Source organism: Aphelocoma coerulescens, chromosome 8 (genome assembly GCF_041296385.1).
Source record: "Aphelocoma coerulescens isolate FSJ_1873_10779 chromosome 8, UR_Acoe_1.0, whole genome shotgun sequence".
Lineage (NCBI taxonomy): Eukaryota > Metazoa > Chordata > Aves > Passeriformes > Corvidae > Aphelocoma > Aphelocoma coerulescens.
Genome location: NC_091022.1, coordinates 17479123 through 17491646, shown reverse-complemented (window position 1 = coordinate 17491646; position 12524 = coordinate 17479123). Strand labels below are relative to the sequence as shown.

Genomic DNA, 12524 nt, shown 5'->3' with positions numbered 1-12524 from the left:
CTTCAAAGTGATCAGTATTGAAGTCTCTCAACAATTATAAATTTGCTATCTATTTATTAATATATACACACGACTTTTCACACCAGTTAAGCCCATGTCTCCACTATAAAAAGAATATTTTTCAATTTACCAGCTCAAAGGAAGAAATTCCCTGTGGTCGAAAAGTTCTCTAACACTTGCTAATATTGAGGCAATTATCACACAATCTCCAAACACTTCTTTACTAACTGAAGTACTGTGTGCTGGTTGAAAATGGGCTAGTTTAAACTTGACAACAAATTTCTTAGGATAAAAAAATACAAACCTTTTGGAATATAAGAAAGCTGAACTATTAGAAAATAGAGATGCTGAGATACAAATTTAACACTTTTTTCCACTTCCAATGATTTTATTCAGAAATGCTCAGTAAACCCAAATAATGAAAGAGTAATGAAAAATCACTGTAACTGGCGGTGTGAATACAGTACGTGATATTAAGTTTCTCCATAACCTCGAAATGTGTAGGGGGCAGTGACTGCAGCAGATGTGCCCCATCACCACAATGAGTCCCTTCAAGCTTTCCAGGTTTGTCTTGGTTTCTTCTATATTCTGTTCTACAAACAAGATGTTCTGCTGCCAATCACTGTCAGCCCTCCTAACCCTATTCTCATTAAGTTAGAATTGAAAGAATTTCATTTTCACCACAGAAGGACAGTAATTCTCAGAAATGTTGGAAAAATACAATAGATGATATATCATGACTTCTTTCTTCCTTGTCTGCAGCAATTTTTCAAGCACTTTTTCCACAAGCAGCAGACAAAAAGTGGTTGATGTGGCAGATGGAAATATCACTATTAACAGTCTCTGTCAACAACAGATCATTTTAATACTACACAAAATTTACCTTGCTGTCCCCAGCTGTTCTTTCCCATCACTGTAGTCACAACAATAATCCTAGTTTAAAACTTGCTTAATTGGTCATTCTGGAGTTTCTTAAAATTTCACACCAAGTATCTCATGCTACTTACTGTCAGTAATAAAAGCATGTAATTAAATTGCAATTCTTACATTCCTAATACTACCAACATCATTTCAACAATAATGCAATGGGATATTCAGATGCCTTTGCAAACACAATGAATAGTACATTAATGAAAACAAATCACTGGTTCTTACTTGTATGTCTAAAGGACCTTTGCAATGGTTTGTTGATTTATCATGCAGTTCAATAGCCTGTTGCAATCTCTTAGTTCCTGCAACACTACAGCTCCCCAGTGCAACTTGCAAGAGATTTTAAACTCATTGTAAAACAGAGTGTAGGTTTCACAGAAACTTAGTGTCTAAAAAAATAGTTTATCCTGGAATTTAATGTAGGAATTTCGAAATTAATGCTGAAATTTCAGCTAAGTCATTTTAATTGCTGAATTGATTCTTCTACACAAAGACTACACACCACTTAAAAAATACCAGCCAACCATCTTCTGATGAGATTTGGGGAATGACAGTGCAAGACAGCTACAAAGACTACGGAAGTCCCAGCTACTGAACTCCCACAAGCCCAGACCCAAGAAGTATTAATGAAAAAAAACTAGCAGCTCCTCTCCCAGTCCAGTTTCTATACCTTTTTTTAGGTCCTGGCCATGGTCACAATCTAATGGAATTCAGTTAAGAGCCAAGCTATGCAATCACAGAATGAGTAAAACGTTGGCAAAACAAGTTACTGAATTTGTTCAGGCTTTGCACCGTAAGAGCTGTGTCGTTGTTTAAGCCCAGCTGGCAACTACGCACCCCCCAGCTGCTCACTCACCCACCACCCCCAACTGGTGGAATGAGGAGAAGAATCAAAAACAGTTTAAAAATTGAAACAAAGTAAAAATGAATACCAGTAGTAAATAATAATAATGATAGCAAAAAGGATTAAAAAAAAGAAAAACAACACAGTTGCTTACCACCCACTGACTGATGCCAGATGCCATCCCTGAACCCCGATCAGCTCCCCCTTCCTGTTAACTCCCCAGCTGATACCCTGGGCCTGTCATTCAAAGGTGTGAATATCCCTTTGGCCGGTTTGGGTCACTTGTCCCAGCTATGCTGCCTCACAGCTTTTTTTTCATTTTTTGCACCACCTCACTGGCAGAGCAGGAGACACAAAAAAAGTCCTTGTTTTATGATAAATGCAACTTAGCAACAACCAAAAAATCAGTGTGTTATCAACATTATTCCCACACTGAATCCAAAACACAGCACTGTACCAGGTAGTGAGAAGAAAATTAACTCTATCCCCTCTGAAACCAGGACAGCCTGTGAGAAGAACATAGAAAGATCGTGGAGGACAAAGCACACAGCCTTAAAAAGTCACCTGCCTGGATTGCTTCTGTTAGTGGGAAACCCATCTACGGATTAAAAGATGGCAGAAAGAAGTGAAAAAGGAGGCAGCTAGAAAGGAGTTCTACATATTGACTTCTTTTGAAACAATTCCTTTATCTACTGTGCTTGAAATCAAGCTAGTTGAGCTCCATAGAACAGCATTAGGCTCACCTCCATGGACCCCTAGATCTAAAGAGTTTGAAGTAAGTTTGGTGTGAAATTGCCAGTGTTGTAACATGGAAAGAAAAAGAATGATGCAATTAATTATGTCACTGTACATCTGATTGTAAAGAAGCCTCTAAAGCAAAGTCTTCTATAGGTTGCTTTGTAGATTCATCCATGTAATAAATACATAGGTAGACATAAGTAAATATCCTACTCTAGATGCCACTTTTATTTATTGAGGACTGACTACTTTCAGAACACCACACATAACTATTGTGGAAAATAAAATAGTAATTATGTAACTTAGCACTTTTCACTTTATTTAAACTGATGCAATTTCTGCAGACAGAGTAGGTAGACAGGTATGTAGAAAGTCACTGCAAGTATCTAATATGAGCCATGTCTTAATCTTCCTCTACTGTAGGTTTTTTGGTTTCACAAAGTACAATGTTTGTAAGTCTCTCTCTAGTTCCCATGCTCTCTCATACCAAAAACACCTCCCCTTTTTTACTTGTAAGTTTTAAAATACCTATATCATTTATTTATTTATTTTACACAGAGTCCTATAAATCTTTTCTTTCAGTAAAAGAAATTAATCCCATTGGGGTTTCTTTAAGAAAAAAGCAAGTTATTTCTAAAAGACTGAAAATAACCTCTGAGTTGCATTACACCTATTTCGGTAAATCATTGTTTTAACTCCTCAGCAGGTGGCAGCAAAAAGTTATTTACAATGTCATATTAATTCTGTACTGTATTAAGTAATTTGTTCTTAAATTTCCAGTAAAAAATCCCTACTATTAGATAGTTATACCATATGGAAAAGTTAATAAGAAAAATCAGCCTGTCTGTTTATTCCAGTTCTTCAGGATCACTTCAGCTGCATCTAGTGTGCTGTCCTTCTGCAAAACAAGGAACAACACTATTACTGCAAGTATGGATTTCTTAAAAAGAGTCAGTCATGATTATATCATCTCAAATCAGTATTTGGTTGTTTCAGTTGCATCCTGTAAATATCCTGTTAGCCACTTTTTCATTGACAGTTACTAGGTACAAATCTGGACTACACAAAGAATTCAATGCTGATTCCTTGAAAATATTTATTAGATATATTTAAAAGATGTCATCTCAGCATTCATACTATCCCATTTAATGAAAGCAATACTTATATAAATTCATGGCATTAATGCAGTGATGTAATTTGGCAGCTCTGGTTTGGAGACATGCTAGCACACTTTCCTAATCCCTGTGAGTAGAGTTGGGATTTTTTAATCTCCACGCAACCATGTTATGCTGTGATCTACTTAAACATAACCCCTCCAAATTGTGTAGCTTGCCTCCAGCCTGGTGAGTCATACAGGTAGCCTAACTTGAAATAATTAGTGCTGTTTATCAGCCATGTGTATAACCAGTAGGTTTCATCCTGGTTCTTACTGGCTCAGTTTACATCATAGACTTTACACCTCATCAAAAGAAGTAAGTAACAAAAGGAGAAACTCCCCTTCATTACTGGTTCAGGCTAAGGCTCTCATCTTTACACAGAACAGTTCAGGGTTTGCACATGTTCCATTATGCTGACTCTGTCACAGAACAATTGGGAAACATCTTAGAGCTTTGGGCTTATCAAAGTCTATGTACCTGTCCCCAAAGTCTTTCAGTCTTTTCAAGAACAGACGTAACAGTGGGAAGAATATGTGCAAAGAAGGTGCTCACAAAATGGCAAAAATCAGCCAATTCACAGAAAAACATGTTTTCTTTTGTAATTTGAAGCTCGTGTTAAACTCTTTATTTTCAAGCAAGCGAGCTAAATTTGAATGTGACCACTGTTTTTGCTGTTGGACACTGAACGAGCATGGGGCACATACTCTGCTGTACAGTTTTCTCTGCTCTGGATTACAGATATCACATTAATTGATAGCTTACCTCTCTCAATAATTTTTACTGTCACCACTGGTCAAGAATGTTTTTAAAAATCAATACAGTAAGCTAAAAACGGGGTACCCATCCAGTTGTTTTCTGCAGTTGCCCTTCTCAGCCATGCCACCCACACTGATGGTGTAAAGTCTCTCAGCAAAAAGACAATTGAAGATACTTTGTGCTGAATTTTACACCAAGCTTTCTGTTCCTAAAAGCATTCAATACAAGAGATCCCAGGAAAAATGTAACAGTCAGTCTCTTGCAGATTTCTGTACTGCATTGATTTTCAGGACGCAAGTTTACCTTAATGAAGCAAAAACGTATATATTTTTCAAACTGTTTCTTTGTCTCAGGACCACAGAATGCTGAAAGAGGAATTGCTGATAGCTTCTGAAACATAAAACAGAAATAGCATTTGCTTATTTAAATGTGTATAAAAAATCTGGTTTAAGCATGATGATTTTACTATTCTATTTCTAGAACTCTCCCTCCCAACACGTGAGGGAAAGACAAGGTTCAGTTTCGTATGCACTAGCTAGGCCTTACTAAATTCAAATTACTTTTCTTAGGCAAAATATTACAGAGGTACTTTTGTACAACTAACATGTGTGCTGAAAGAAAAATGCTGGGATGTAGCACAAACCTACAGCGTACATTTTCAACATATTTAGCAATATTTTAGTCATACCATTATCAGCAACACCAAGTATTTTGAATGAAACATCTCTACGATGTTATTTAATAACTACAGTTGCACTGCTCTTGCTTTCAATAGAAAAGCATTTCTAAAACTACAGTATGACTAAGATGTCTTACCTTAGATGTTATCATCCATTTGACAAATTTGTAATCATAAGGTTGTTTCTCATTTACATCAGAGAGATCCACATCTAAATTTAAAACAAGTATGTTGTAAGATTTCCTAGACTCCAATGGGAAGGCATTCATTAACAGCATTTTATTACAGTCAATACTTAAGAATGAAGATATATGCTATTTTAATATATAATTTTTAAATTATACTATAAGAGGCAAAATAGGCCAACAGATCAAACTTTTCCATTCTGATCTGAGCACTTGCTTTCCATCCAGAGCAAATTCAGATATGCAGCTTGGAAGAAAGCAATGCAATACTCCAAGAAGTCCTGAAGTCTGGGCTATTGGGGGAGCAGGGCTATGGAAGGTACTGAAGAGTGCATTTATTGCATGGACAGCAATACTCCCTGAAAATGTACTTTTCTCATCTGTGAAACCAGAGTACCTAAAACTTTCTGACACATGATCAAACTGTGAGATCCTGCTGTGTCTAAACATTTGTCTGAATGACAAGTCACACGTAGACCAGTTAGTGAAAAAATGTGTAACTAAAAAAACCTTCCCCTGTGGGAATTCTTCCTCTGAAGTTACCATAACCTGAATTTTCAAAAGGTTTGTAAATTGTGGTAGCATTTTACAGTGTTTAGAGATCAGAATGCTTCAAAAAGCCTTTAGGGTATGACTTCAGATGAAGAAAAACAAAGAAAGAAACAAAAAAAGACCAGAAAGAGGAAAATACAAATGGTATAAACTCAAGATATTATCCAGGTGCTTGCCTCTCAAACATTTTCATAATCATAGACATTTTGAAAATAAAAATGTTTATCTACCTCCTTTGGCCTCTCTAAAAACTTGTCAAAGCTTTGCAAGACATGGACAAGAAGTTAGGATCACAAATTCTTTGCTGAAGCTCATAAAATCCACCTTACCAGCTAAGGTGAAACTGAAAATTTCAATCTCAGTTAGTACGCCTGACAACGTTATCCAGTATCCAACGTATATCCATAACACATGAAATGAGAATATAGTTTAAAATGAAAGCTGCGCTTTCAGATAAATCAAATTTACTTTCCACACACTCTTTAATAAATTTTATACTGACTTAATGTAGAAACATCAACAATCATAAAGTATCCTCCATCTGGAATGACAGGCTTTAGTCCAGCTTCTTTCAGTAGCTGAGCCATCCGATCACGCTTGCTTTCCAGCTCTCGAGACAGCGAGTAAAAATAGCAGTCTGGGTCATCCATGCGCTGATAGTCTATCCAAAATGCTTGTGCCAAAGCCTCCTGGAAACATAAGGTCCAAAGTACTCGTGAACACTCAGTAAACTCACAGACACTCACACACTTCCTACTGAAACCACGTGGATTTTTCTTCTGGCCCTTATTAAGCATATCAGCACACAGATTACACAAGCTACATCTGTAATCTGTTTGTTACTTTGTGCTTTCGCAACACCAAAACACCCAATCTTTTGCTAGGCACTATCATATACAGAAGTCAGAATCCTTGACACAAGGGTTTACAATCTGAAGTTCAATTTAAATTTTTGATAATAATGTACCATAGAATACTACACACTAGTAGACAGAACTTTCATTTGTATTTGCTAGGAAACCACTAAGATTGTCATGTTTTATGCAAGAAGTAGTTTGTAGGCAAAAGATGAAAGAATCTGCAAGACTATTGGGTTTTTTTTAAATGTCTGGTGAGCTGATCAAATTTTTTTCCTCTTCATATACCCCAGAATATGTATTTTGACAACTAAAAATTCATTGTTGTGATTACTGTTTTATTACAGTGAGGCCAACAGCTTTCTCACACCAGAAAACAACCTCCTCTGCCCCATCTGTACCTACCTGTAATGGAGTTGGGCAAGTATATAGTGTATTTTGGTGAACAACTTGCAAATGCTTAATCAGGTACTCAGGACCAATGGACCAACCAAGCTAAGGAAGGAAAGCGTGCATATATTATACTTATGGCAGTGGTGCTACTAAAAGGTAAAAAATCATAAAAAATTAGCCAATGTCTCAAGTTTTTCTGTTTTAAGAATTTGTTTTGATAAATAATGTTAAAAAGAGCTGGTTTACACAAAGTTTGGTATATGATACCTTTAAAAAATGTGGATTTGAGACAACAGTTATAGTTTCCCTTATCCCTATCCATGACAGGATGCTGAGCAAACTTTTAACTCTTCATATAACAAGGGTTAGAAGTCAAACTGAGAATTTATTAGGAATGTTATTTCTAATCAGTTTAGAACCTCTCCATCTCTTAAGCTCCTGTGTCAAAGCCAGTTTGGACATAAAACAAAAGCTCACTACTGAATCATATATGCTGTGGTTTAGTTTGAACACAAGTGATGAAGAAGAATCTAGCTGTCAAATAGTTAAATATTTTTTGTTTACTTTCTGATACATATTTAAAAGTCAAGATGGGAAAACTGGGAACTCAAAATATCATAATATCCATGTTTTCTCCAAGAATCTTTACTGATTTTGAACAAATCGTACTGTGGTGGTTTTTTTAGTAATTTATGCTCACAAGAGTTTATCAGTTAAGAGACAAGAAGATAATTAAGACATGCGTGTTAAAGATAGGTAATTGCTCCAGCTGAATGGTATTGTCACATTTTGGAGACATGGAGATTTGCCAGAAGCTTTCAGAACTCAAGTCATAAAAACAGAGGCATTTTTAGAGTAATAAATGCATTCTCTTATTTATGTAACTTAAACTCATTTATATTGATTCCCCTTACCTTCCAGCCAGTTACACTGTATGTTTTCCCAGCACTTCCTATGGTCACTGTTCTTTCCCACATACCTGGCAACGTAGCTGTACATAAAATAAAATTAATTTGGTACAGGTGCACTCATATATTCCATGCAGTTTGAAGAACTTCACTGCCCCTAGCTCAGAGCTGTATGTTCATTGCAGCACCTTAAGCAAACAACAAGAATATTCTAAAATTATAGCAATTGTAACAAATGAGAAAGGATATATGGGCCAGTGCTTTTTAGCATGAAAAAAAAAGAGGTACAGATTAATGAAAGGAGAAAGAAGAGACAGGAAATAAGAGGTACAGTTTGAAAACTACATGTTAGTTATCCTCAGCAAAAATGCATAATTATCCATAAGAAAGATATGACCTAAGGAGTGGCTACCCATTCACCTCAGGACAGCTTATTTCTGATGCCTGATAATAGCACTATACACAGCATTAATTCAGGCATTGCAACCCACCTTACTAGAATTGTCCAGTTCAGTGTCACTGGCTGTCTCAGACACCAGAAAAAGAAAAGACTTCTAAGACTTCTAACCCAGAACCAAACAGCAGAACATCAGAAAACTAGCAAAGTAAATAAATTATGCTGTATTGTCCAACGTGAACAGGCTTGAGACTGACTGACAATAGCAGTTAGCTAAAATATCTGCAAGGATTAAGGGACCCAAAGAGGCCTGTCTCTGTCTTTGCAGTTGTATCTGATAGGAGACCAAAATCCTTTGTTTCTTTTCCAAGGAGATGACAGAGCAAAGGTCTCTTCCTGTAGTTTGCAAATATTTTTCTGTATACAGCTTCTGCAAAGCTCTTCTTGGACTCTAACTTAATTTCAAGAGAAACAGATAAATCTAGACACACATAAGTCTGAGACACAAAGTTAGACAAGGTTGCAACTGCAGTAGTCACCAACATGTCTTCACCTCATTTGTATACTAGAACCACTACCAATGAATTTGTCAGTTGCTAAATCCTCTCTCTAGCGAGACCAATGAACAAAGATTTTGCAAACTAAACCACTGAACTTCACAAGGAAGTTTTTGCAGCAGTTATCAGCATTAGAGATGGTATAAGTCTTTCAGTTATTTGAAAACATGTATTGCAATTTTTTGAGCCAACTTACCAAAAAGAGAAACTGAACAGCATGAAAGAAACTGATTTTCCTGTTACCCTACCCATACTCAACTACTGTGTGACCTTGAAAGGAAAAGGCAGTTTGAACAGATGTGTCTTCTACCAAGCTAGGCCAAGAGTATAGGTCACTTCCTAAAGGCACCCAAACTAGCTCTCACAGACTGCAAAAAGAATTGGCTTTCAAAGCTAATGGCCTCCAGCAAGTCTGTTTTGCCTCACAGTCACAGGAATTCAACCTTGGAGATAGAATGTGACAGCATTTCAAACAATAGCAGCAGTACAAGGGCACAGAGAAAGAAGCAGCTCCATTGCTTTTAAAAACAAGTTAAAAATCGAGAGGGAAATTTCTCCATGCCCTATGGCAACCATATATGACATCATATGACACCATAACCAAGTCTGACTACAATTTAAGAACTAATGAAGTGCAAACTAACACATGTAATAAGCCTGTTACCTGGGATGGCACTTAGCTTGTTGAGTGGCTTGTTCAGAATCCTCAGTTATGAGGTGCAATCTCTAAATCTGTCAGTGCAACCCTAATCATTATGCAGAGGAAGTCCATGTTTTTACAGAAGTCAGATGATGAGAAACATGATGAAGTGTTCTATGCTACGGAAAACTGCTTCAGTGACAGCACAAAGACTGTACTAATTTTATGATCTGTGGCTAGCAACCACTGCTAAATTGTATCAAGCAACCACTATCAGATCCTGTATATTGACGCAATATCCATTTTGTATCTCCCACAAAAGAAGTGTCACTGCATTGGATAGAATATGTAGAGGTTATATGGAAACACAACAGTTTATAAATAGTGAAATAACACACTCATTTTTTATTGCATTTTTTTTGTAGACTTAAAAATACTAAGAAATATGAGAAACTGAAGTAAAAAAAAAAACAACAGGTCTTGTTTGTTTCACTGAAATAATGTTATTGTTTACAGTGTTAACCCTGAAAGTTCTAGAGTATTTTTAACACTAAAGATGATGTCATGGGATCTGATAGAGAACATGTACCTAAACCTAGTTGACTAACTTCTTAGGCTTTAATTTCCTTTTTCTTTATACAGTATTTTTACATTTTATGCTAAATTACAGAATGCCTTTTGTTCTACTGGAAATGTTTTGGTTTGAAGCATTAAGATGCTGATGACAATGGAGTTACTGAATCTTAAGAATTCGCTAGTTGTCCATAAAATGAAGTGTAACTGACTATGTTTGGCCCTGCTGCTGCTGAAAAGGGATTACCTTACACCACACACAGAGATTTTGATTCTGAAGACAGCCTTGTATGAAATGCTAAGGCCACGAAACACCTGCTAAGCCCATGTAGAAATCTTTAACTGACTTCACTTTGCAACAGGGACACATTAGTTACTGTTAGGTAACTTGTTAGGATGCAGTGACTTAGATTACTGTCACATTAATGTACCCAAAACCTTCTCCTTCTTCCATGTCTGAAGGTCTTCGAGAAGGAATCACTATCAAGGCAACCACAACAGCCATGGAATTAGGTCATCCTCAAAACAGACTCAATGTACTGCAGCTGGATGATCAGCAACTGTGCAGCTGAGTTAACAAGTATTGCAAGATCATTTAGATATAATTTTTTTTCTATTCATAAGAATCTGTTTTTACAATAATGTCGCCCCCATCAATGGATAGTTTCTTTTATTGCCACTCTACAAACACGGAATTGAAGCATAGAAGCAAAGCATTCAACCAGTGGCAGAGCCAGGAAAAAAGGCAAGTCTTTTCATGTCTAATTTATACTTACGTCTTGATTTCATTGTTTAATCTCAACTATATGCCTCTGTTGCACACGACTGAAATGTACCTTCAATACAACAGTAAGTACATCAGAACGGGTAGTTCATGCAAGATGCTACCATCAGAAACAAAACATCTGTACACATGAGAGGGAAGTTTTGGACTTTTCAAATACATCAGCAGAGCCAACTCAAGGCCAGCACACTAGAAACTTTCACAGAAATGCACAGCTGCAACATTATAGAACTGGTGTTCAAGTAAGGAAAGGACTTCGGTAACCTGCACCAGATTAAATTGTTCTGAGACAGTGGGAGTGATTACAGTAACTTCAGTGAAACTTGGATCAAGTAGAACAAGACGATCAGGAACATAACACCACTATTTGTTTTTCTGTTTTTTTCTTGCAGTGGCACTTTACCCCTGTAGCAACACTGCCTGGAGATTTAACAGGCTTTCCTACTGCACTTGCAGTGACTTACTTCACTGAATTCAATGGCCATTATTTAACCCTGTCTCTGCACTGCAGAGGGACAGTGCTCATGCACTATCTCCACAATGACCTATATAGTATTTTTTAGTTTTTATAATTAGTGGAGCAAAAATAATTGTGTTCCCCGTTGTTCATTTCCCTCACTGATTATCTCTATGAAGCTTTGAGAAGGAAGTTCTAATTCCTGTTCCTTCTACTAGTTCTTCAGCAAAGCACTGTCCAATACACATACAGTACCAGCAGCTATACTTGTCATGGCCAACAAAGTAACTGAATAGGGATGGCAAATTTATGTGATCATAACTGACTTCCAAGCATCACTCCCACTGGTTTCTATGGATATCTGCTCCAAAGTCACTTAAGAGCTTTGGAAATTCTATTTGGAAATTATTCTTTAAAATACTTTTTAAAAAAGGGAGGGGCTCAAGTCCTTAGAACCTGAACACTGAAAAATATTCAAAGCTTGAAGTTTGAGCTTCTTCCAGCAAGCATTATCCTTGGGAGGCAAATTCACAGCATCATTCCACAACCACTTCTAAGATGCCACAAAAAATCAGTACCTATTTTAATGTGTTTATTCCCTTTATACACCAGCCATTCATACACCTCATCACTGATGCACAGGGTGTCATGTTTAATACAGAGATCAGCTATTACTTGGAGCTCTTCTTGGGTAAACACCTGGGATACAGAAAAGTAAGGGACAATGCATTAATCACAGGATTTAAGGCATTCTTTGAAATTAAAGTGGTGTTAAAGCAGGACTCTTACCTTGCCTATAGGGTTGTGTGGGGTATTCAGAATGATTGCTTTTGTTTTGGAATTAAATTTATTTGCAAGTTCAGCAGGATCTAAGACCCAATCAGCACTAGATGCAGAGTTTCCATCATTTTTCTAAAAAAAGAAAACACAAACCCCAAAACTACAATAAGTTTATACATTACTTTAATACATGTTGCAGCCTAAAGAGAGGTGCTCAACTTATCACCCTAAAACACTTTCATAAACGTATGTGACAACCTATCCAATTTGTCTTGCTAGGAACAGGCAGGGAGGCTAAGAGCAAGGTAAACTATTTTGACAGTGGCTGTCCTCTCCT

The 12524-nt window shown here is 36.7% G+C and overlaps 1 protein-coding gene across 9 annotated transcripts in view; it reads right to left on the bottom strand.

Annotated features, from left to right (window-relative positions):
• Positions 1-359: 359 nt before the first annotated feature.
• Positions 360-12524, bottom strand: part of KYAT3 (kynurenine aminotransferase 3) — a 28030-nt gene continuing 15865 nt past the window's right edge. For all 9 annotated transcript variants that reach the window (XM_069022872.1, XM_069022878.1, XM_069022873.1 and 6 more), the window contains 8 exons: positions 12197-12319; positions 11986-12106; positions 8006-8082; positions 7104-7193; positions 6344-6530; positions 5242-5315; positions 4729-4815; positions 360-3410 (listed from right to left, as the gene is read on the bottom strand). In XM_069022872.1, the coding sequence (XP_068878973.1) occupies positions 3348-3410; positions 4729-4815; positions 5242-5315; positions 6344-6530; positions 7104-7193; positions 8006-8082; positions 11986-12106; positions 12197-12319 (822 nt within the window). In that variant the 3' untranslated portion in view covers positions 360-3347. The remainder of the gene's footprint in view (positions 3411-4728; positions 4816-5241; positions 5316-6343; positions 6531-7103; positions 7194-8005; positions 8083-11985; positions 12107-12196; positions 12320-12524) is intronic.